Below are 26608 nucleotides of genomic sequence, written 5' to 3'. Positions count from 1 at the left end.
AGTAAAGCCTGCCATCAATCTAGTCTGAGAGACTCACTGACTGAAGGATCTACTGCTGCTGCTCTTTGGACTCTTTTTGGGAAACTTTTGCTTTTTGCTGCCGTTTGCAAATTCGAACTATTTTTGTTTCCTTTATTTTGTGGGAATACCTTTCCGCTAGAAGTAAGTGGAGCATTTCTATCTGGTTTGCTTTTGGTTAACTTTGGTGCGCTGCTGCGCTTAGCTCTGGTCTGGTCCATAGCGAGTTCTCCTTAACGCTATGGTACTTTCGAGCCGTTGCCCGCACACCCGCCGTAGCGCAGGCTGCGCAGCCTCTCGTCTCTACTAAAAATAATAAATACGCTTTCGCTATTCACCAAAACGAAGACGGTTTTAAAATGTTGAAAGCCTACTTTCTTTAGTGGGAACACTCGGAGCCCCCCACCTCACGTCTAAAATACACTTTTTGGCCAGAAAATAAAAATATTTTACCGGATGGAAAAGTGTTTTAGTTACTCCACTGCGCCCCCTACAGCTCTGGTCAATGGAATGTTTCTATTGACAACATTTTTTTTCCATCCGGTGGATTATTTTACATTTTGGTGAAAACTTGTATTTTAGACGTGAGATGGGGGGCTCCAAGTGCTCCCACTAAGGAAAGTAGTTTTTCAACACGTTAAAACCGTCTTTGTTTTGGTGAGTAACGAAAGTGAATGTTTTCTTTTTTTACTAAAGACGAGAGGCTGCGCAGCCTGCACTACCGGGGGTGTGCGGGCAACGGTGCGAAAGTAACATAGCGAGAGAGAGAATTCCTTCTAACGCTATGGACCAGAGCTACGCTGCGCTCAAAGTCTGTGAGATATTTAACATGAAACGCGTTTTCCCGTGGAATGTATGCAGATACAATGACGCCCAGACCAGAAAGAAAGTGCATCAGTGTCTTATATTGATGGTTTATATATAACAGATCTTTGTGAAGTTTGGTGCACGTTTAACACGCGATGCTGGAGATGGTTCGATCTTTTCCTTTATTTTGGAAATGAAACGAGTGGGAATGAACGAACGCGCTGTTTAAAACATAATTAGGCTTCTATTTATATGACAATGACATTGAGCCGTGTACATTACTTAAGTAGCCTACTGTACTTATCAGTTTTGAGGTATCTTTACTTGACTGGAGTATTTCCAATTTGCAGTACTTTACTCCACTCAGAGAAAAATATTGTACTTTCAGTCCACTATAATTATTTGAAAACTTTAGTTACTAGTTACTTTGTAGATTTTTATTATCACAAAACACAGTAACCACTTCAGCCCCATATAGACTTCAGCTATAGCAGATCTACAGGCTCACAACACAAGCTTGTAGATCTGCTATTTTCAAATGATTTTATACATTTTGAAAACATGAAATGGAAGATTTCTGCATAATGACTATTTGATGCCAATACTTTTCTACTTTTACCCAAGTACATTCTGAATCAGAGAAACAGAGTACTTTTACTTAAAGTAGAACATATGAGTACTTCTTCCACCATTGGACATTGAGCCATCCCAGATCAGACAGCTGATCAAATAATATAGGTGATCTTTGCGATGGATTTGATTTGTACCAGAGAGTTTAAAGTCCATTCTAACGCTGTCATATAGGCCTACATACTGTATATACTGTGGTCTACTTGTTTGAATTGTAACACCCTTCCTTTTCCAAACAAAACAGAGCAAACATCAGCAGTCATACAATCACAGCTCTTGTTAAATATCTAAGACTTTATATGTTGTTTATCGTTGGCGCAATAAGCTGTACTAGGCAGGCTACTACAGTACACTAAATAAAGGTGTCCTGTTTTAGTGCGACGACACACCCATGTCCCACCAATCTGAGGCATTCACACACACACACACACACACACACACACACACACACACACACACACACACACACACACACACACACACACACACACACACACACACACACACACACACACACACACACACACACACACTTAGAGCTGTCAGTGACAGGGTGCTCTGCTCTTCTCATTACTGTCCAGACTACTATCTGCAAAGATGCTTCTCCTTCTGCTCGGAATCATCCTCCTGCACGTCGCAGCCCTCGTCCTCCTGTTTGTTTCCACTATTGTCAGCGTGAGTAACATAACATATTTAAGAGCCAACTATTTCTAGGGCTGTGGTTCTCAAAGCCCCTTGAGGGACCCCCAGGGGGTCCTTGAGGGGGGCTCCAGGGGTCCCTCAGCCAAATTGGTTAATGTATCATCACAATTTGTTGAATCACTTTAACCCTATTTTATCCTTTGGCTTTATAAAAAAAAAAGCTGATCTACAAGCTCACAACCCTGTAGATCAGCTTTGTTTTCTTTTTTTAATTGTGAAAAACAACACAAATGTTCTCTTATGGGGTTTCCTGGCATAACATCTTGGTGTCCGTGGCCAATTACCTACCAATGTGGGGGTCATTAACGTTTGAGAACCACGTACTGTTCTAGGGTGTTCCCTTGCCAACAGGAACTAATTAGATAGATATTAAGGGCAAGCAACATCATCAGCTGATGGGGAATTTAAGCTTTATTATTATTATTATTACCCCCTCAACCCCCCCATTCTGGCATGCAGCATTAAAGTGAAACTGTACGCCTATACTTCAAACTCCCTTAATCGTAGCCTGTGTTATTGATAATAGTTTTCATGTTGTTGACATCAGGTATATGTTGATAATAGTGTTCATGTTGTTGACATGCAGGTATGGACGACAGGCGAGGCGGGAACCTCGGATCTGTGGAACAACTGCTCTTTAACTCCTAATGGAGGTTACCACTGTGACCCCGCCTCTGCGGGAGGTAAGATCAATCAACTAATCAATCAATCAATCAATCAATGGAGGTTACCACTGAGGCCCCACCTCCATAGGAGGTGACATGCACCATGGACGAACCTTGACAACCACTTACATGCAAAGGTTTTGGCAGGTTAGCCTAAATTACAAATGTGTGTAGTTGCTCTACTGTAAATGGCTCACACAGCCAGGTATTCATTAGGTTTGAGTGTTTGGATTCATGCAAACAAGTTGGATTTGTGCAACATCATGGTTGTCCTTCATACGTACAATAGGTAGCCTATAACAACATTATGTTTTGAGTTGGGACTCTAGTACATTCTCTGTTAAAAGTGACTTGGGTTTAAATCAGCTCTGCTGGCCTGTTTGACATGCAGAGGTGGGCGTGTCACTCAGGGGCTCCTCAAGGGGGGACCCATGCGCCATCTAGGGGAGAGAATGTGAAACTGCAGCCCATGGCGCTCCCCAGCAGGCAGGCAGCTCATAGGCTGCCCGCTGTATAAATAGTCATGGTGTGATGTCCATATTCAACCCCCATGTTTGGGAGTCCGTAGTGAGAGGATATGGAGGCTTCAGGGAGGTGTGTTCCAGGGTGGGGCAGGGAATATTTAAAGTGCTGGAGTGCATGTGTGTGCGTGTGTGTGTGTGTGTGTGTGTGTGTGTGTGTGTACAGTTGGACCGCCCCGTGCAGTACATAGCGTGCTGACACTGTGTCACTCCCCACTGTCAGATAAGAGCATGTGCCACTACTCTACTTGCGGATCATTAATAAAAGTTAACGCAGCAGCTGCAGCGTTTAAAGACATATTTAGACCAAATGCCCAATTTATACTCCATCATGTGACGGCGTCACTGAAAATACCAGATCTATAAGCTACAAATCAGAATCAAACTTACAAGTAACATGGGTGAAATTCTTAATTGTGCAGGCCCATCAATGCAGTTAAAAGATAGATAGAGAATTAGAGCATAGAAGTCAAATAAAGTGCATAAAAAAGTGGCTAATGTGCATAATCATTTAAGAGTCATGTAAAGGAGAGTCCATTAAAAACACAGATCAGATCAGTCTGTGCATTAAAAACATTTCAATTCAGTGTGCAGTGGCTCACAATGCAGGCTTATAGATCAGCTTTTTTTTTCGACACACAACTGTCATTCCACGAAGTATAAATCTGTCTCAAAGCGCCCCCAGATCCATGTAATGCTTATAGCTTCAACCATCCCAAACCCTCCATCAGGATGTTTCTCTGCAACCAAGTGGAAACACATGAGGTTATTTTGACCCTGGTACCGCGTAACACGAAACCCCCAAACATTATTAAAAAACTCCCTCGGAGGTTTTTCGAGAATCATCGATGGAGGAGAGGAAACGAGAACGGATGAATTCGGCAGTTTACGTTTTGCTGCTAAAATGCGGCTGTCAGAAAGTGGTGCGGTAGCAGGCACAGAGGGCCTGGCTGGCAAGGGCTGCAGCTGGTGATGTCATGTGTCTAGAATGAGCCGTGCTCAGCCAGTGTGTGTGTGTGTGTGTGTGTGTGTGTGTGTGTGTGTGTGTGTGTGTGTGTGTGTGTTTTGTCGACGGGGGCCAGCGTGCTCTCTGCCAGGTGGTTTCATGGTACAGTCGGTTTGTTTGACTTGCTTTCATTAGCGCACTGACGCACACTGTTTGTTCAACCGAGGCGCCCGGTCCTGACGGCGGTAGATGGTGGGAGATTGTGCTGCCTAGTATCGGAACCTCACATGGGGCCCAGCGGGCTGCTCTGACTTGCAGCCGTTAAAACCGGTCCAAAGGAGCTTTGCTATAGCAAAAACGACGGATATCTACAGGGATATCTACTTTTTATTGCTCAGTTGTGATATTATATCAATTTCAAAAAGAAAAGGCATGTATTGTATTCAGTCTGACCTGAAGAAGCAGGGCTATAACATATCCCCACCGGCCATAAAAAAGAATGATGGGATGGGACGATATGAAAATTACACGTCACGATTATTGTGGCAAATTCTTTTGCTTTTAGCGATATCATCGCAACAATCAACCACTTCAACCCCAAGCATCCCTATTCTGGGGGGAACATTCGCCAAAAATAGCAGATCTACAAGCTGCAACGCAGAGATATGCTATTTTTTGGCGAATCGATGTGTGCAGAGTGAAATAAGAGCGTGCCAAATGCGCTCTTTACAGATCCGTTTGATTAAGTATAGAGCATTTAAGTGGTACTGGATCTGCAGCTCAACAACAGCTAAAACATACAATTTCACGATAAATTTAAATCTCCACGATACGATTTTTGTGAGCGGGTTCTTATCGCGATAAACGGTGATAAAGATTATGGTCCCATCCCTAGCTATACAACATCCCTAGCCACCGGCAATAAAAAAAGAATAACCGAGGGCGTGTGACGTGTGTTATCATAAATAGAGGCATGGATTTCCATCCCCCTCCCCAGCAAATCCAACCCTGGATATCTATTTCCCTCTTATATCACATGTGGTAGTAGTGGAACAGGATGAAAAATGTCTCAGAATCTTTACTCCCCTCCAAATTTAGCCATTCAAGAAGAATGTCTCTCTTCCCCGCCACCCACCCACACAGGACGTAAATATAACCAAGACAAATGCTGTGGTGGTTGAAATATTTCACTTTGCGTCACAGTGTTTACTGTCAAGCTGACAAGTGCATCCACATAAAACAAAATAGCAGCATCACACAGAAATACAGATAGAGCAACATTATCCCATATACTGTTAGTCCGTGATAGTCGAGTCATCATAGTCTGTTGTCAAATAAAAACATCCATAGTACATACAATAAATCGTAAGAAAAGAAATCTTGAAATATTAAAACATTGAAATAAGGGGAGACCATGGGGAACCATCCACTAGGTACAATATTGCACTTGACCATTAGCCCATATTGAACTTGGCATCATGTGTGTGTGTGTGTGTGTGTGTGTGTGTGTGTGTGTGTGTGTGTGTGTGTGTGTGTGTGTGTGTGTGTGTGTGTGTGTGTGTGTGTGTGTGTGTGTGTGTGTGTGTGTGTGTGTGTGTGTGTGTGTGTGTGCGTGCGTGCGTGCGTGCGTGCGTGCGTGCGTGCGTGCGTGCGTGCGTGCGTGCGTGCGTGCGTGCGCGCGCGTGTGTGTGTGTATTTGGAGGACAATGATGTTATGAGTCCATCAATGCTGTCAGTTCTTGGAAGAAGCTGTAGTTTCCAGTCATAGTAGGGTGTTTGGCCCTCATCATCGACAGCCATACAGTAACAACCACAACAACCACCACACCAACAACAGTCTTTTTCCTGTTTGACATTCCGGAAACAAAAGTATGTTTGTTTGGTTTGGTTTCATATTACATTACCGATGGCAAACCGTGCCATTCAGTTTAACACATTGGTTCTCAAAGTGGGGTCCGGGGAACCCCAGGGGTCCTTGCAGAGGTCCCAGGGGGTCCTTTTGAATAGCCCTTTACTTTGGCTATTCAAAAATAGCAGATATACAAGCTCACTTAATCTTCTCTTCTGGGGGTCCCTGGCACAAAATATTTTCAGATGGGGGTCTTCGTGGCCAAATACTACGTATCAATTTGGGGGTCCTTGACTTGAAAACGTTTGAGAACCACTGGTTTGACCCGCTGAAAGTGAAGCACTTATCAGTCACCATCGGGAGGCCCTTGTTAACTGCAAACGCATGGCAGGAAACGGCCCCATGTCAGGGCTCCTCGGGTACCAGCCCCGTCAAGGAAGGAAGACGAGATGTCTGTTTATCTGAAAACAGTGATATACTGTCGGTATTTATAAACCCAACCGCTATTCATAGACCCGGAGAATGGAACATTTGGCCCGTAGCGTAGCTCACTGGCCGTAATTGTGTTATACAAACGTCCAGACAATGTAATTATTAGGGTGAAATATAATTGCATTTCCAAATGGCATAGAAGGCTTTTTCAGGACATGGATGGATGGATAGATAGCATAGCATTGTTTATTTATTTTTTTCGGGGGAGCCGAGTGTGTCGTGTTTCCTCCATCGGTCTTCAGGAGACAAGCATTGTCGTTCTGGGTAACTTGACTCTATTAGTGACCCGACGCAATCCATCAAGCTGTTGTTTTCTGGTCTACATCTGTAATAGAGTCATATATATGGGTAATAATTAATAATACATAATAATAATAATACATCTAATTTATCTTTAATACATACATCTAATTTAGCGCTTTTCTTGGCACTCAAAGTCACTTTATGCAATAGGAAAAAATAAATACAATAAACAAACAAGAGAATAACTAGTTAAAGGGATAGTTCACCTTCACCCCCAAAATGACTTTTTTTCTATCGATTAGTCACCCCATGGATTCATGAATATTATTTAGTTTTTGTCACATTCCTAAGCCAATAATTTGATGACCGGTTCCGGTAGGAGACACAAATAGTCTCCTTTGTATCTCCTACCGGAACCGCTGCCTACCTGCATTCCTAATATCAAATTATTGGCTTAGGAATGCGACAAAAACTACAAAATATCCATGAATTCGAGTCTCCATGGGGTGACTAATCGATAGAAAAAAGTAATTTTTGGGGTGAATTATCGCTTTAAAGGTTTTTGAACAGGGTAAGGTTGAGGGCGGCTTTAATGTGAGGTGGGAGTGAGTTCCAAAGGGAAGGGGCTGCAACTGAGAAAGCCCTGTCTGTCACCCCAGGTGCGTTTGTTTGTTTTGGGCCTGGACATTTTTGGGATGTCCAGGAGGCTGGCATCACCAGACCTGAGGGAGCGGGAAGGGGCGTGGCGTTTGATGAGGTCAGAGAGGTAGCAGGGAGCCTCGTTATTGAGGGCCTTGTACTGTACGTAGGTGGTGATCAGTATTTTGAAATCTATTGTGTAATAAATTCATATATATGGGTGACAAATTAAAGTAAAAAACAGCATAAAGCTAAGAAACATGTAGTAGTTTGTTTTTCAGTTCAGGTTAAAAACTGCAGCAGATTAAAAACATGGCAGACTAGTAAGTAACACAGCTGCACCAAACAAATTAATAATAATGAGTAATAAAGGTTATGTCCCGAGCCAAGGGCATGGCCAATGTGCAAGAATGATAGACAGTGTTGACACACCTAACATCTAATCTTAATTTGATTAGCTGCAGCTGTGTTGCTCACATCACGACGCAGCCTGCCATGTTTTTAACCTGCTGTAGTTTTTCACCTGAAGTGTAAAACAAACTATACAATCAATCTATAGGGTGTCGTGACTCATGCCCCTTTAAGGTAGACATTATCATGTACACTTGTACGTTACAAGATATTTAAATCACAAAACAATGCACACACACACCACTCCCCCAATGAGCTTACAATATTTACATTTTCATTTAGAATGTTATCCTTCGAATGCAATTCACTTTAGATGACCTGCTCATATAGGTACACGTATCAATTAATGAAATATTGAAGGGATAGTTCACCCCCAAAATGACTTTTATTAGTCACCCCATGGAGACTTGAATTCATAGATATATATTTTTTTCAATAATAATTTGATGACCGGCAGCGGTTCCGGTAGGAGACACAAAGAGTCTCCTTTGTGTCTCCTACCGAAACCGCTGCCTACCAAATTATTGGCTTAGGAATGCGACAAAAGCGAAAAAATATCCATAGCAGCAGACATGTCAGTCATGAATAAGTGATGTGGCTGTGGTGGAGTGCTTTTACTTTAGCCTTAAGCGTTATGATGTGGTTCATCAATGTCTGCTGCACTAAGTAAGCTGTCTCGCAGTGTAACTGTTTTTCTTTACGACCGCCGATGAATTCTCCATCATGGCTTTTCATGTCATGAAGCGAACTGTAAACCCCCCATTAAGCCACATGACTTTGATTTCACAGCGAGAAACATATGCTGGAGGAGGGAAAGTTATGGGAGATTGGGATGAGAACAATGTGCTCGCGTGTATAGACGAAGCAATCATAGTACTCTGCAGGTCACGTGCAGGGGTGTAAAGTATTTAGTGAGCTTGTAGATCTGCTATTTTATAACGAGTTTTATGCATTTTGATCTTGTGAAATGGGACATTCTGCACAATGAGTACTTTTACTTTTGGTACTTTAAGTACATTTTGATGCCAACCAGGGCAGGAATTTCATGGGGGCCATGGCGGCCATGGTCCCTCAGGCTTCGTCCACACGTACACGGGTATTTTCATAAACGTAGCTTTTTATATGCGTTTTGGGGGGTTCGTCCACACGCAAACGCGTTTTTGCTCCATGTAAACGCATCTTTTGGAAAACTCCTGCCACAGTGTAGATTTTTAAAAACTCCGGCTATGTGTTCCCGTGTGGACACGGTAAACGGAGTTTTACCGTTTAACCTTTAACGTTTAGCCGTTGTCGTGTGGACAGAGAGATTTTTTTAAACAGGGCCGTGTAGACGCGGAGGTTTTCAAAAACGAAAACGAAATATCTGCGTTTATGAAAATACCCGTGTACGTGTGGACGAAGCCTCAGTTTGGCCTTTCTGCCCCTCAAAAAGTTTACTGGAATTTTACTTATAACAGAGAATTTCTACATTGAAGGTATTGATACTTTCACTTAAGTAAAACATGTGAGTACTTCTTCCATCACTTGTGTATAAATCTAGGCTTAATGCAAGAGTGCTATCAGAGGTGTGGTGATCCCTCGTACAGCACGGACCGTGAGGTATGAACTCCACTGGAGAATGTCATGGCGTAGTGGGTCGGCCAGACACTAAAACAGGGCAGCAGCAGACACAGCTAAACATGAGATGATAGGAGTGGCAGAGAGAGAGAGAGAGAGAGAGAGAGAGAGAGAGAGAGAGAGAGAGAGAGAGAGAGAGAGAGAGAGAGAGAGAGAGAGAGATCGAGTGAGAGAAATTGATATAGAGATCGAGTGAGAGAAATTGATATAGAGAATCGAGTGAGAGAAAATGGAAGAGACAGAAAGAGAGCATTCGAAATGATGAGAGTGAGAGAGAGATAGAGAGAGTGAGACAGAGAGCGAGTGAGAGAAAAGGAGAGTGAGTGAGTTAGAGAGAGAGATGGATAGATACGTAAAGAGAGAGGGAGATGGCTTAGGAAACCTGAGAGTGCTGGAGGTCTGCATACATAACCCTCCAACAAGAAATAGAACCTGCTTGGAAGGCCTGAGATTCCTGGCAGAGTGCCACAGCCGCGCACACACACACGCACGCACGCACACACACACACACACACACACACACACACACACACACACACACACACACACACACACACACACACACACACACACACACACACACACACACACACACACACACATACTGTACGTACTTAAACCCCCATCAATACAGGTAACTAATGAGTTAATGGCCTTGGAAGGATCAATATTGTACATTACGCTGATAATAGGCTGACTGTGGGACCTGTTGTTTGGGAGGCAGGGTGCTTTTAGGAGGAGGATGTCCAGGTACTATCACCACTGATGAGGATCCATTAAAAACATTCCAGGAAGTACAGATGTTCTATCTAGACCATGCAGGGTCATTAACCTCCATTTTTGTGAAGGGGAGGGGGTGCTTGAACTCAATAAGATTAGCAAAGTGTGAGTAAATATCTCGGCCTTTATTTGCAAGTTTGAGATGTTCCAGGGCTATGGAAGACTTGTGTGGTATTCGTGAGGGGAAGATGATTGACTTTTAATTCAACTTTGAAAGGGTGTCAGATTTAAAGCTGCAATCCGTAACAATTATGTCCCTTTCCGGGACATCCGGGTCCTATTCAAATCCAGGTCTCTTACTGGATCTTACATCTTAATAAACTTGTTTAAAGTGTACAGTGTAACGTAAATTAAAAACAGGTGATGTACAGAGTTTTCTTCTTCTTGTGCAGAGTATTGATTGCATTAATTCTTATTTGCTGGTCTAAATTAGTCTTCATGGTTGAGTTAAAAACCACCGCCACTATTGAGGAGTGGTGCACTATAGTTTCTCTTGGATTCTCTTCCCCGTCATGGGCTGCTTGCCTTAAAAAACCCATAACGCAGCATGTGTTGTGATTTTAGAAGACCCTCTGTGTGGTCCTAATAGTACTCCTTTACCGTAGCTGGTGGTGAGTGATGACTCTGTTTGAAGTACTTCTTCTGTAAGCAAGCAGCGAGCCCCGGAGAACAAGATGACACCAAGGCAGTATCATACCACAAGTTCACCAAGTTTATTGCACTCATTGGGAATAGGTTTGTTTTAACTATTCCGGTTCCTTGACGATTCCCTCTTAACAGTCCGATTCCCTTTAAAGATTAATCTGGCCATCACCCTCTCACCGTGGTGGTTGGAAAACAACATGGCGTCACTGAGACGTGGTGATAAGCGCCTCACCGCTCACCTCAGCACATCTAGCTGTTTTTACTAACCGATATCACCCCTGGGGAGAGACCTCCGTGATACATTCACCACGGCAGTTCGGAGATTGTTTGCCCCGAAAAGAAGTGATGCAGGACGGGAAGGTTGTTCCATTCATTCAGACCAGAGCGATTATGTGGGATTTATACAAAGAATTTGTCCCCATCTAGTGACCATGCATAAACACAGACTGTCAATATAATAGCAGGCCAGAAAGTGAGGACTAGTTGCAGTGTCTGTTTATTGACCGGTTTGGCAACCTGTAAAAAAACAATCCAAGGCATTCTTCTGGCCTTGGATCTTTGTTCATGTTGGTGTGTGTTGTTCTGACGGGTCTCCTCTCCTCTCCTCCCTACAGAGTGGATCCAGTCCGTCCAGGCGTTGATGATCCTCTCCATCATCTTCAGCATCATCTCCCTGTTCCTCTTCTTCTGCCAGCTCTTCACCCTGCAGAAGGGCGGACGATTCTTCCTCACGGGAACCTTCCAGATCCTAGCCAGTGAGTTGTCCTCTTCTTCATCCTCCTCCTCCCCTCTGTTTCATGTGACCTTTGACCCACACATCAAACAGACCATAACCCAGGGGTCTTCAACAGGGGGTCCGGGACCCCTATAGGGAGTCCTCAGAGTTACTACAGGGGGGGCCGCCAAATCTCTGTGTGATATGATCATTTCTGTACATTGACCACTTGAAGCCTAGCATCCCTATTCTGAGGAGAACTTTAGTCAAAAATAGCAGATCTACTTGCTTGTAGATCGGCTATTTTCGGCAAAGAGGTTTGGTGTAGAGGGAAAAAAGAGCAGACCAAGTACATAGCGATAAAGGTCAAGTTTAGTAAGTAATTAGTGGTTAAATGTCCGAAAATACACATTAACCTGAATGAACGAATATGAAATCTATGAAATCTACAACACAATTTTATACAATATGTAGTGGTGGGTCCCTGCTCCATCACTCTCTCTGTTAAGGGGTCCTTGGCCTGAAAAACATATGAAGACCCCTGGGCCTAACCCTAACTACCAGTAGTTTATGGATCCAAAAACAGACTGCTGGTGAATTCAGGAGGTTTATCGTAGTTCATTGACTCTAAAAGCCAAGCACCCACACACATATGAAAACACAATGCAACCCGTGCTACTCATACGCTGAGTTGGCGGTGCCCGGCGTTGAACCCAGGACCTTGCCAGTTCAAAGGCGAGTGCTCTACCAAATTGAGCTTTCTAATTATTGTAGTGGAGTAAAAAGTACAATATTTGCTTCTGAAATGTACAGGAGTTATACATGGAAATACTCAAGTAAAGAACAGGCACCTGAAAATGTTACTTAAGTAACAGTACTCGAGTAAATTTTACTTTTCCACCACTGATGAAAACACACACAACCAGAATGGCGGTGGATGCGTTGCTCCATGTTGTGTTGCCCGGGCAGCAGAGCACTGAGACCAGGGCAGTGTCAGTGTATAAAAGCATAATGTTCCACTTGTCTTCTGCATTCGGTGCCCTTTTGGCCAGAGATAGGGCCGCTGTGCCCAGTCTATTGTGCTGCCCCGCTTGGCAGCCCTTTACAACATCCCAGTCACACACACACACACACACTGGCACACAGAGACCTGGGGGCGGGCACAGCACAATGTGAGGCGCACAGGTGCCCACTCACCCCAAGGGGAGGGGGGGTTGGGGGGGAGAGATGATGCTGGGCGCGGTCCCAAGTTGAAATGTCAACTTGGGGGCGAGGAGGGGGGGGGGGGTCTGAATAACAAACAGATCACGCCATGTCACATCGTGAGGATAGGATAGGTGGGGCATCGTGCCATGATGCCGATCAGAGAGAAAGAATGGGCTAATCCAGCAACGCAGGCCTACGCACAATGTGATAAATACAGTACACAACACGAACACCCTGTGATGTGTGACATGGAGGGAGATCTTTCTGGTGGGGGGATCATTATAAATCAATATGAAGAAGGAAGGCACTGGAGCAAACTCGGACAATTAAAGGACGACTTCACCCATTTTCAACCTATCTTCATATAATTGGTCCTCACTAATGCCCACGATAAAATATTACCATTTTTTCTACTCAGGGCTGTGGAAACGTCAGACACCCGCCTACGACTGACATCATCGTTAGGCCGATTTTGTTTTCCAAACAACATTTCACATTTTTTATTTAGATTAACGCGAGAACAATGGCTTCCATTATACAGTAGCATGCTAACTTTCCAGGAAGAGAAAGCCTGCCGTTTCTATTAGCGTGGATTCTACATCGATGATGTCACTGGTAGGCGGGTTGCTGAAATACAGCCGCTGAGACACAGACTGACAAAAATGTTATCACAATTATAATGAGCATTAGTGAGGACCAATTATAAGATAGGTTGAAAATTGGTGAAGTTGTCCTTTAAAGCCTTTTTAATATCAGGGTGCAAACATTGCCAACGTTATTTGCCCTGATATTGAAAAGGCTTTAATTGTCCGAGTTTGCTCCAGTGCATTTCTTCTTCATATACATACCAGTCCCTATAGCTGAGGAGATGCACCGGACCAGCCCTGAATTTGGCTCAAGGCGGTGGTGGAACCCCTTTGTGTTCCATTATAAATCAATACTTATCGGATGAGATTCAGTCAGGAGACGTACTGAGCAAAGACACAGAGAAACCTGATCTGTGTAATGATGAACAATGATAGCAGTGCTTTCCCCTAATGCAGTGGTTCTCAACCAGCGGTCCGGGGACCACCAGTGGTCCTTGAGGGGGGGGGGGGGGGGGGTTCTAGGTGGTCCCCAGCTAAATGATGGACAGTTCGTAACCAAATGGACCCTTATAGATCTTTAACTCTTGAGAGCGTAAAGAAGTTAACGCTCTCAAGAGTTAAATTATTGTTAAACATCTGCATTACTTATTTAAAGAATTGTTATTTCGATCAACGTTTGCCTCTCATCTCTCCTATGGTATGAACATCAATACAGCATGGAATTGTGGACAAAATCGTATCCAACGATAACAAAATATTCAAAGTTTTGGGTCTGAGAGGCTAAATCTCAAACGGTGGTCCGGGGCTCAAATGCCTAATAAATAATAGGCCTTGATATGAAAAGGGTTGAAAACCACTGTCCTAATTCTCCCCTCTCCCCTTTATCTCCTCTTCCTCTCCAGGTCTGTTTGTTATGAGTGGAGCCATCATCTACACGGTGATGAGCCCAGCGTGGACTCCAACGACGGACACGTTTGGCGTCTCCTACATCCTGGCGTGGGTGGCCTTCCCCCTGGCACTGATCAGCGGTCTCATCTACGTCATCTTGAGAAAGCGAGAATGAGACCCCCCTCCCCCCCACCTCTCTGTCCCCTTTAGCGGCCCCCACCAGTCCAAAACCTCGTGTTCCCAGTAACACCCCTTATTGCCCCCAGCTCCGGTGACATCAGTCCCTCCCTGCCCCCCCCCCCCAACTACCACTCCACCTTATGGAGAAGAAGCAGCTTTGGCACCCACACCTAAGAACCAACTGCTGGCCATGGAGCCAAGAAGAGGCTAATGTGTCTGCATCACTACAAGGGGGGCTAAGAAAAAACAAATAAAAATACCACCACCACCATCAATAACAACAACACGCGAAAACCGACATGGAAACAACCAATCCTGTCTGAAGTTGAAGATGTATATAGTATCTATGGTTTAAAACCTATTTATAACACTTTTTACATATATGTACATAGTTTTTTTTGTGTGTTGCTACGTCAACAAGGATACTTGTATGGGCTTTGTCTAGCTGATTAAGTGCCTAAATGTTTGTTTGTAATGATTGAAAAGATTAGATGCTATTTTTGTCAAGTTTTATTTTCTTTTTTTTTGTTGGGGTCATTGCCAAAGAGTTAGTTAAAAAAAACAGTTTTTTGAAGTATTTTAACCAAAGTGCATGTATAAAAACAATAGAAAAGTTAGACTTTTTAATTGAGCTCAGCTTGCTTTACAAAAGAGTGGTAACATCCAAATGAGATGTGCGTAGGATAGCCATCAGAAATGTAGGTTGGGTCCTTTTCTATTTCGTGAATTTGCAAAGTGTCAGTGTTTTTATTTTCGTTACAACTTGTTTTTGTCTATTTCTTATTTTCAACAAAAGATGGTGCTATGTATTTACCATTCCTATAACTGATAGCAGTCATTTACGATCGAGTTACTTTTGCCATTTTGTCTGGAGAGAGAATAACAACTTTGCCGTTTGGAGCGAGTTGCGAGTCAGAGAGAGGTACACTTGTAGCGTTAATGTGCCTAATTGCTTCTTTAGGGAACACAGCCCATTTCTCACTGCATTGTTGGAATAATTCGTATTTTTCTTGTTTGATCAGTTACTGTAACTAAAGAACGGAATGGAGTCTGGGATTGTAGCGCATTGGTGAATGCAACATTATGTCATTTACAATGTCAGTATTATGCCATGACAATCAGTTTATTACGAGAAGACTTTTAGTACAATTTAAATGACTGTACATCATATTTTCTCCCTGCCTCACCTCTCTTTCCGTTACGGTAGATCATTTCCTGTGAATCACCAGTTAAAACTCTCTCAATGCCAATCAGCATCTGGGGCAAATTACTGTAGCTACTTTGCAGCCTCAGATAAGTAAGCAACATTCTTTCAACATGAGAAACAAAAAATGTCAAGCCATATCGCAAAAAACAAGAGGATGGGGAGGAAAAGCTTATCTAGTAGTAACTAACTGTTTGTCAGAGCAAAGGACTAGCCAGGGGGTTTGCGGTGGTTGACACGAAAGTCTGTTTCACGTACTTGAAGTTTTGAACGCGCTTCTTTCGGCCCCACCGAAGTTATCGAGGATTATCATGTTTTACTGTATAATACGTTGTTTATATCCTGTGCATAACAAAATGTCAATGACAAAATCTATCCTGAACACTCACTCATCCAATATAAAAAAAAACATTAAAAAACATTAAAATAAAAAATGAAACTATAGTTTACTATTCTCACATGATCTAGCACAGTGGTTCTCAACCTCTTCAGGCCGCGACACCCCCAAAATAATCATATTTGAACTGGGGACCCCCCACAATGACAAGCACTTGGAATTGTAGGAGTTGAGGTATTACATTTAGTTTTACTCGGTTCCACAGATACATTTTGTGAAAGTAGCAGATCTACAAGCTCACATTTGTGCCTCTTCCTTATTTTATTTGACAATTTTGCCAACGTTTGACCAGTTTTTATAGCATAGTTTGTTGATTACTTTTGATGCAGCAGTGGTATTTAAAAACATTTTTTTTTTAGGTATTATAAGTCCTTAAATTGTCACTTCACTGTCATCTGGGGACGTCCCCCCCAAAAAAAGAAAAAATCATGTGGTGACCCCCCTCCCGACCCACAGGTTGAGAACCACTGATCTAACATGGTGTTATTCCACTGTTACAAGGGACTGGACTGATGCTAACACTTGCGTATGATGTGTTAGCATATGATGCTAACACTATGAAAGGTAGAGCTTTAACTGACTTCCTACTATAGGTTTAACATTAAGCTGTTGTGGGTTGAATGTCTACCGATAAAACCTTTTTGCCATAAACTACTCAAATCATGAGATGCGAGCTACAAAGAGGCATCATGTTGAACCCCTCTGCCCAATAACTGGTAACGGTGTGTTATTATTATTAAAGTTGAATGCAAATTCAAAACTATTTTGTTTGTGGCCCATGGATCTGTTTACATGGATTAAACACAGACTTATACGTAACAGTTATAGGGTTGGGATCCAAAACCGGAGGAGGAACCGAAGGAAACCTGATCCAACATTGAGGAACCGGAATCGGTTCCGGTTCCATCACATTTGTAACCGTTTTCGGAACCGGGTTCTATCTACACTGTCAGAGCTGGTATGTGGACTTCACGTCTGCTATACAATTACAATACCGGTGGTTCTAAAAACTTTTTAATTTCAAGGACCACCATACTCTGAGGGTGTAAATGGAACCAAATGGACCCATAGGGGTCCATTTGGTTCCATTTGCACACTCTCAGAGTTACAGACTTCACCCATTCAATCCGGGAACGTATTCTGTGTTATTTTGGATGTTTTTTTTTAGCTATAACCATTATTTTATACTTTGGGCTATTCAAAAATTGCAGATCTATAAGCTCATAAAGCGGCACAGAGTGCCGCACTATGAGCTTCAAGTAGATCTGCTATTTTTTTTAAAATCTGCAATATATATATTTTTTAAAGCGAACATTGTAACTGAAATCTTAGCTTCTGGGGGATCCCTGGAACTAAATATTTTGAGATGGAGATCGGCGGCCTAACTCATATCGTTTTGGGGGTTTCCTTGACATGAAAAGGTTTGAGCACCGCTGACCTAAAGGATCCCAACCCCTAGTAACAATACACAGTGAAATCCTCAGTGTATCCTTTTGACATGCAGAAGTAATGTGTTACCAAATTAACCCGAAAATTAAAGCTGCAATCCAGAGGTTTTAGTCAATAAAATCTTTGTTTTCACCAATCTGTATGGTATAGGTTCTCTTAACCTTTTCTGGATCAGGGCCCACGTGAGAATCTTGAAAGCATTCACCGCCGGGCCCACCCATCTGACCACTTAAAGGGATAGTTCACCCAAAAAAATGTTTTTTTTCTTATCGATTAGTCACCCCATGGAGACTTGAATTCATGGATATTTTTTTGTTTTTGTCGCATTCCTATAATTTGATGACCAGCAGACCGGTAGGCAGCGGTTCCGGTAGGAGACACAAAGGAGACTCTTTGTGTCTCCTACCGGAACCACTGCCGGTCATCAAATTATTGTCTTAGGAATGCGACAAAAAACATCCACGAATTCAAGTCTCCATGGGGTGATTAATTGATAGAAAAAATGCCATTTTGGGTGAACTATCCGTTTAATGCCAGTGTGTACTACTGTACTGTACTGTACTGTACTGTACTGTACTGTACTGTACTGTACTGTAATGTATGCTTGAACCTGTCACCCTCTGCTCTTCATACCAGTGCTGGGAGACTATGTGAGGCTGGCGTGAGGCCATGAGTCCTATGCATGTAGGAGACACGACTTGTGTTCCACGCGCTGGAGTCAAGGCTCCGCGTTGGCACCCAATGCCTGTCATCCTTGGCATGTTGGCTATTATAGGGTTTCAATGTCAGCTCACCATCACCCACACAGGTAGAAAAAAAGAAGAACACAATCACATGACTTAACCCAGTGGTTATCAACCTTTTCAGGCCGTGACCCCCAAAATAATCATATTTGACAGTTTTTTATTTTAGAGGTATTAAAAAGGTCTTAAAAGTCATTGAATTGTCACTTTAGAAATGTGCAGATAACCTATATAAACTTATACTGTATGTTGGTTTGTTTACTGTTGAGTGAGAAAACAATGTTGCACATTAAGCTAAGCATCTGGGGACCCCTGAAAATCATTTGGGGACCCTCCTGGCGACCCACAGATTGAGAACCACTGACTTAACCCATTAAAAGGCCACACTGAACACTATAACTATAAAAAATATATAGTTGTAAAATTATTATTAAGTCAAGTGGATGGCAGAGTTCATACCGACTATAAAACAAGAGTGACATTTGTGAAATCTGACACCGCTGTGCTGTGCCGCGTGTCCAGATCCCATAGTCTGAGAGGAAGGCTCGTTGTGAGCTTGTAGATCGGCTATTTTCAAATAGCCTAGGTATAAGATAGGGCTAATGTATGTGGTTAATGTGGTTAACGTATGTTTTATAATAATATAGTAATTGATAATTGCAAAGTAACTAAAGTTTTCAAATAATTGTAGTGGAGTGAAAGTACTATATTTGCCTCTGAGATGTAGTGCAGTAGAAGTAAAAGTACAGAAAATTGGAAATTCTCCTTAAGTACAGCACTTGAGTAAATGTACTTAGTTACTTTACACCACTGGTGTCTCGGCGGTTCAGCTTGAAGAGGTTCATGCTCTTTAATGATAACTGACATTTATTTTTTCTCCTAGTTTTTTGTAAAGCTGCAAAGTTCATCTTTTGAGGGCAATAATATCTAGTATGTATAGTACTAGAGGTCCGGCCGCCCGTTTTGAGGGCAATAATATCTAGTATACAGCCTCTGGCATTAATTGAAGACCAGATCAGTGTGGTAGTGTCCAACTTGTAGATGTCATTAGTTTGCACAGTCTTGCATCTTCCTGCATAGATATACATGACTTTCCCCAAGACACAGGCTGAGTGGTCCGTCCTCCCCGCTGGAACGGTCCCAGATACCTTGGGTTTTAACCATCTGTGAGTGTCCACATCAAATGCATAAAGCGCGTTGGAGACCCCCTCGGCGTAAATCCATAATCTATCCTTCTGTACCTGAAACTTCACTGCTCCCCCCAAGATGTAGACAACCTCTTCTATCAGCACAGCTGTGTGGCACACACAGTAGAAGGGGACCTCGGGAGGACATTCTCCTCTTCCAGTTGTCACAGGAGGCAACTGAATCCAGCGCAAAGCCTTTGTGTTGAAGACATGCACCGCAATCTGGTCCCCGCGCACGTACAAGTTATAGTTCTGTATCTGTACCCCGAAGGAGTACAGATTGTCTCCCACTGCTACAGCGGCATCAAAGGATCTCTTTGTTCCACTGTTCAGGTGCAAGGTCCAGCGCCACATATTGGACAACAATAACAACAACAAAATGTATGGATTGAAGTCTTCAGGTCTCCGTAAAACAATGGCAGTGCTGTGCCACACACTAACATTTATATTGGGTACAGTAACACTAAACGTTGGGCAAAGGACTCCATATTTGGGCAAAACTAACATCATATTGATGACATCGGTGTGGAACTCCTTATTTGGGCAAGACTGGGATCAGTCGTACTCTGATCTGTTTGTGTTTTAGATGGCCTTAATAGAGCACTGACATCACTGCAACTAGAGGGCGCTATCCCCTTGGCTCACTCACAGCGTTATTTTTTGGTATTGGAATCCCCATATAGGAATCTTAGGTTGTGTCATATAAGAACAGTGTTCCAGAAATAAACAAACCACCCGTGCGATTTTACTCATATGGATTATGGAGCATCAACTGACGGTGAAAAAGTACTGATTTATCCAAAGAAAAATATGTTTTCTCCAAACGCAGAGGTTGTGTAACTCAATATACTGTAATAGGACATCTGAACTCAGATCAGATGTTCATTGGCCTCTGCAGATGTTCGAACTGCAGAGGCCAATGAGGTATCTAGGTTTCTATATCTATGGTTGAAGGTGCCATACCTACGGACACGATATAAAAGGGACACTTCCGTTGTATATATATATATATATATACATATATATATACATATATATATATATATATATATATATATATATATATATATATATATATATATACATACATTAATACCATTAAGACTGGTGTCTAAACTAAACTTAACAACTTAACAGCTAAAACATCTTCAAAAAGACAATAGTAACAAATAGGAATAGCCATTCTTCAGTATCGTTTGAGTCTTTGTCCTTCCTTCATCCTTTAAAAAAAATAATTAAATTATCATTTATAAGAAACCATCATCTGTGCTGGGAACTGTTGATAAAACTCCAACTATGAAAGAGTCACTCTCTATGAGAGAGAGAGAGAGAGAGAGAGAGAGAGAGAGAGAGAGAGAGAGAGAGAGAGAGAGAGAGAGAGGGGGGGAGAGAAAGCAAGAGAGGATATTTGTTGCAGGCCTGGGAGGTCACAGTCACCCACTGCCTCTCCTCCTAACATACTTGGAATAGCTGCAGGGTAAAACAGGGTCACTGCACTGTGAGACAGACAGACAGACAGACAGACAGACAGACAGACAGACAGACAGACAGACAGGGCGTGAGGGAAAGAGATTATGAAAACGTGTGTGTGTGTGTGTGTGTGTGTGTGTGTGTGTGTGTGTGTGTGTGTGTGTGTGTGTGTGTGTGTGTGTGTGTGTGTGTGTGTGTGTGTGTGTGTGTGTGTGTGTGTGTGTGTGTGTGTGTGTGTGTGTGTGTGTGTGTGTGTGTGTGTGTGTGTGTGTGTGTGTGTGTGTGTGTGTTAGTTTGCATGTGACCACTCTCCAGCCTCCATGTTCACATAATTAGCTATTATTTCCAGCTCCCAAACAAACCACTGACATGGTTCATTTTTTGGCCTCATAGCCTGAACAGACCCTGTGTAACACCGCCACCTGGTGGAGGAAGGTAACAACAAAAACAGCAGCAGCATACAAGCGGTCCACATCTGTTCTAAGCAAACACTGCCCTCATGTGGGGAAAATTAAGCATTGCACCCAACCCCATCAGCAGTGGTGGAAATGTACTCAAGTACAGTGCTTAAGTACAATTTTGAGGTACTTTACTGGACTTTTTCCAATTTTCAATACTTTTACTTCTACTCCACTACATCTCAGAGGAAAATATTGTACTTTTACTCCACTACAATTATTTGAAAACCTTAGTTACTATACTTTTTATATTTGAATTATTATTATAAAACATACATTAACCACTTCAGCCCTATTTAAACTTTAGTGTTTGAAAATAGCAGAACTACAAGCTCACAGCACGTCGCATCGTGATACGTTGTGAGCTTGTAGATCTGCTATTTTCAAAAGATTTTAATACATTTTATGCATATGATACCTTATGGAGCAGGACATTCTGCACAAGTACATTTTGATTATCAGACTTGTACTTGTAAACAGAGTATTTCTACATTGCAGTAATAATACTGCAATAGTAAAGTACTTGTTTCACCACTGCCCATCAGTATGACAAATCTCCCACGACCAGGTGACAAAGAGGGGACAGATTCTTTTAATCTCTCCCATGGGAGTTTCCAGTTCATTTTGTTTCACTGAAGAAGTATGTTGTAGTTCATTACCCTCCCTGTAGGATCATTAGGTATTGTCTGGTCTATGTGTTTATGTGTGTATGAGTCTATGTGTCTATGTGTGTATGTGTCTATGTGCTGGTGGATCCACTCTGACATTAGTATGCATCAGCGTTGCCAGATTTTGCGAGACAAATAAGCAACCAGCCAGGTCTACGAAAACAAGCCCAAAAGAAGCGACTAACACATGAGCACTTTAAACCTACTGTGTACACATTTTTGAAAATAGCCGATCTTCAAGCTCACAACTCTGCTATTTTCAAAAAAATATATATTGGGGGGAAAAGTGAAAACTTGAAAAATATTTTTGAAACATTTTAACAACATAAATCTGATTTCGGGGGCCTCTGGCATAAAATGTTTTCAGAGGGGGATACACGGACAATTACATATTCATTTGGGGGATGAAAACATGACATGAAAACTTTTGAGAACCACTGGCAAGCAAGCCCAAATGTTCTACACTTTAGAAACAAGCCCAAATGTTCTACACTTTAGAAACAAGCCCAAATGTTCTACACTTTAGAAACAAGCCCAAATGTTCTACACTTTAGAAACAAGCCCAAATGTTCTACACTTTAGAAACAAGCCCAAATAAACAACTACACTTTAGAAACAAGCCCACATAAGCAACTACACTTCAGAAACAAGCCCACATAAACAGCTACACTTTAAAAACAAGCCCACATAAGCAACTACACTTTAGAAACAGGCCCAAATAAACTACACTTTAGAAACAGGCCCAAATAAACTACACTTTAGAAACAGGCCCAAATAAACTACACTTTAGAAACAGGCCCAAATAAACTACACTTTAGAAACAGGCCCAAATAAACTACACTTTAGAAACAGGCCCAAATAAACTACACTTTAGAAACAGGCCCAAATAAACTACACTTTAGAAACAGGCCCAAATAAACTACACTTTAGAAACAAGCCCAAATGTACTGCACTTTAGAAACAAGCCCAAATAAGCAACTACACTTTAGAAACAAGCCCCAAAAAAGACGCAACCCGCAACTAACAAATATTTACAAGGCGGCGACTTTACAGAAAAAACAAGGCCAAAGTCACTTATAATAAGCAGACTTGGCAACGCTGGGGTGGTTCTTGTCTGCTCTGCCATCCATTTATTGCCCTTCAGTCAAGCTAATGGGTTGCCCCGCCCCCTCCTTCCCATCCTGAGCAGCAGACATCATTAGAGGTAATAACACAAGACAAATGACTTCAACTTTTGATCAAAACAGACAAGTCAGCCAATCTGGGGTGGTTAAATGTCTGAAAAGAACAGAAAGAAATCTGATGATCTTAACCCATTCAGACCGGAGGCCGATACGAATGCCTTCTAAATCAGTAGTTCTCACATTTAAAAAAATGTTCAATCCACAATCCACATGAACAGACATTAATGCAAGCATTGAAACGCAACGCAGGAATGCTCAAGTGCACACACGTACACACACTTATGTTACTATATGTGTGAGGACATAACATTTTAGGACAGCAGGACATTACAGGACACAGCAGGACATTACAAATAGCCAAAAGATTGCTGAAGAACAGCAGATCTACAAGCTTGTAGATCAGCTATTTTTCGGTGAGATGTGACATCGGCACATTACTAAGTATACACTAGGGATAACTAACCTCTGAATGACTCATCTTAACCTCTAACCCCAACCTGAATATTTTCCAAATATAAGCCAAACTCTAAATATATGTATATTTTTAACCATAAAACAAAAGCCAAATGGTCCTCTCACACTGTCTATTTCTCATATTCTACTATACTTGTGGCGACATTTGGCCCTCACAAGTCATACAAGCGCACGTACTGTACGCACGTGCGCACGCACGCACACACACACGTTGAGAGCTTGTAGATCAACTAATATTCCGGTGCACGACACCGTCCCTAAACCTAATCTCTAAATGTCTTAAAGTCTAAACCCCAACCTGAATCTTTTCCTAATGTAAACGTATCTCTAAAAATACTATATCTTTATTCAACCATAAAACAATAATTTCTCTTGCGAGGAGGACCGGGAAAATGGTCTCCTCACAATGTCAATTTCTCAAATTCTACTTTTATCTGTGGGGACATTTGGGACCTCACCACTACAGACAGTTAGTGGTGAGGTGGTGGTACTACACTACGGTAACAGACGCACAATTTACAATTTAGGCATTTATCGGACGCTCTTAATCCGGAGCGATTAGTAAGACAAGGACAACACAAGGTAATACCATCAGATGCATAGAAATAGTAATCTAGGATCATACTGTAGGTAAACCATGCAAGAACCTATCATCAGTCTAAACCAAGGGTCTTCAACGTTTTCAGGCCAAGGACCCCCTAGCTAAGAGAGAGATGAATCAGGGACCCCCTCCTCTATATTGTATAACATTGTGTTTCAGATTCAACTTTTTATTGTTTACGTGGTCTGCTCTTTTTTTCCCTCTACACCTATACCTCTTTGCCAAAAATAGCAGATCTACAAGCTCACAACGCCTCGTGAGCGTTGTGAGCTGGTCTAAACAGTATAATATGTACATTGAAACTATACAAACTATATGGATGCCATGTCTACAAATGAACCTGGCATCTGTCTACATAACATGCTACACACACACACACACACACACACACACACACACACACACACACACACACACACACACACACACACACACACACACACACACACACACACACACACACACACACACACACACACACACACACACACACACACACACACACACACACACACACACACACACACACACACACACACACACACACACACACACGCACACATCCCCTCCAGCCATGGCAGCTCACTCCATCGTTCACGCCCCAGGACAGAGGAGGGTTTGTGGGGCTACAGATGAGTGCGTGGGGACCCATAGACCCACAGAGCAGCCCCAGACAGACACCAGACTGACTGATCACATCATCTCCGTCGTCAGTGTGTTGTTTGTCCAGCATGCTGTCACATTAACCGTGATCCACGTTCGCTCACCACCTGGTTTCTAACAACACGTTTCAATGAGGCTTCATCAAACCGTATCCTCGGGGCAACCGCGGCATGTTTTTTAACCACTTGAACCCCATTAGCCAAAAGAAATATCAGATCTACAAGCTGTAGATCAGGAGGAGTGATTTGGTGTTAGACATCATCAACTCTTATCCTCAGGGCAACTGCGAGATATTTTTAACCACTTGAACGCCATTAGCCAAAAGAAATAGCAGATCTACAAACTCACAATGCGTCACGCTGCAACACATTGTGAGTTTGTAGATCTCATTTTTTTTGAGAAGTGGTTTGGTGTAGACCATCATCAACTCTTATCCTCGGGGCAACTGGAAATACCCCCAAAAATAATCAGAAATCAAAACACGATCGACCGCTTTAAGTCTGGATGTCCCTGTTTTTGAGGCATGTCATTAGACTGTAGGTCATGGGTTCTCAAAGTGGGGTACGGGGACCCACAGGGGGTCCTGGACGTGGTTCCAGGGGGTCCCCAGCAAAAGTAGTTAATGTAGCGTCACAATCATTTGAACCCTTTTATCCATTTATAAGTTGGCTATTCAAAAATAGCAGATTCTGCTATTTCTTTTTTTTACATTTTTGAAAAATCTTGAATTTCGTTTTGAACATTTTGCATGTTTGAACAAATCTTCCTCTTCTGGGGGCTCCCTGGCTCAAAACGCTTTCAGATGGGGGTCTGCGGAGAAATATGTATCAATTTGGGGGTCCTTGACATGAAAAGGTTTGAGAACCACTGCTGTAGGTGAAAACTTTAAAACATTTTCATAAATTTCTGCCGATGTACACGTAGCGGATGCCACACATTGTGAGCTTGTATATCGGCAATTATTTTGAAAATAGGGCTTAAGTGGTTGAAAACTGTCAAACACACATATATATTGTTGTACCGTCATATAGGTTGAATGGCCCAAAACAAATACAGAAGGCATATTTGCGGAAAAAAGTTGTTTCCTAGATTATTAAAATGTATTTTCAAATACATCAATTTGGCCACTTTTCTCTATATTCTGGGACAAAGTGCCACATACATAAATCTTCCACAGTGCGGGTGTTTAACCAACGAACATATCAACAACAGAGTGATTTGTAAAAGGACCGAACACAACACCAATGTGTCGTGTCCCACCCTGATTGACTCATATACGATTGACCGCCGCTATTGATTGACCATATTTCATCAACACTATATTGGTACCAGGAGGGTGTTTGGGGGGGGGGGGGGTGTATGGATCCACATAGATCCACCAAGGGAGTACTGTTGGTCCCCCCCCGCCCGTCACAGGGTCAAGGGCGGGGGTTGTCAAATAATCGCGTTTCCCATTAATGTCCGCCCACGAAAATCTCTCCCCTCTATCTGGTCCCATCCACACCCCAATGTCATAATCGCCTCTCTCCCCCTTCACCCTCTCCCTCTCCCTCTCCCTCTCTCTCTCTC

At 42.5% G+C, this 26608-nt stretch overlaps 1 protein-coding gene across 1 annotated transcript; it reads left to right on the top strand.

Annotated features, from left to right (window-relative positions):
* pmp22b (peripheral myelin protein 22b) lies at positions 1-16137 on the top strand. Its single transcript, XM_084077882.1, has 5 exons — positions 1-162; positions 2037-2130; positions 2744-2840; positions 11580-11720; positions 14376-16137. Exons 2-5 carry the CDS (start codon positions 2053-2055, stop codon positions 14534-14536), a joined length of 477 nt encoding a protein of 158 aa, XP_083934008.1. The 5' UTR covers positions 1-162; positions 2037-2052; the 3' UTR covers positions 14537-16137.
* The last annotated feature ends 10471 nt before the right edge of the window (positions 16138-26608 follow it).

This window comes from Gymnoscopelus microlampas, assembly GCF_963454915.1.
Source record: "Gymnoscopelus microlampas genome assembly, chromosome: 14".
Classification (NCBI taxonomy): Eukaryota; Metazoa; Chordata; class Actinopteri; order Myctophiformes; family Myctophidae; genus Gymnoscopelus; species Gymnoscopelus microlampas.
Note: the sequence above shows the minus strand (reverse complement) of the source record. Positions and strands in the feature narration are given on the sequence as shown.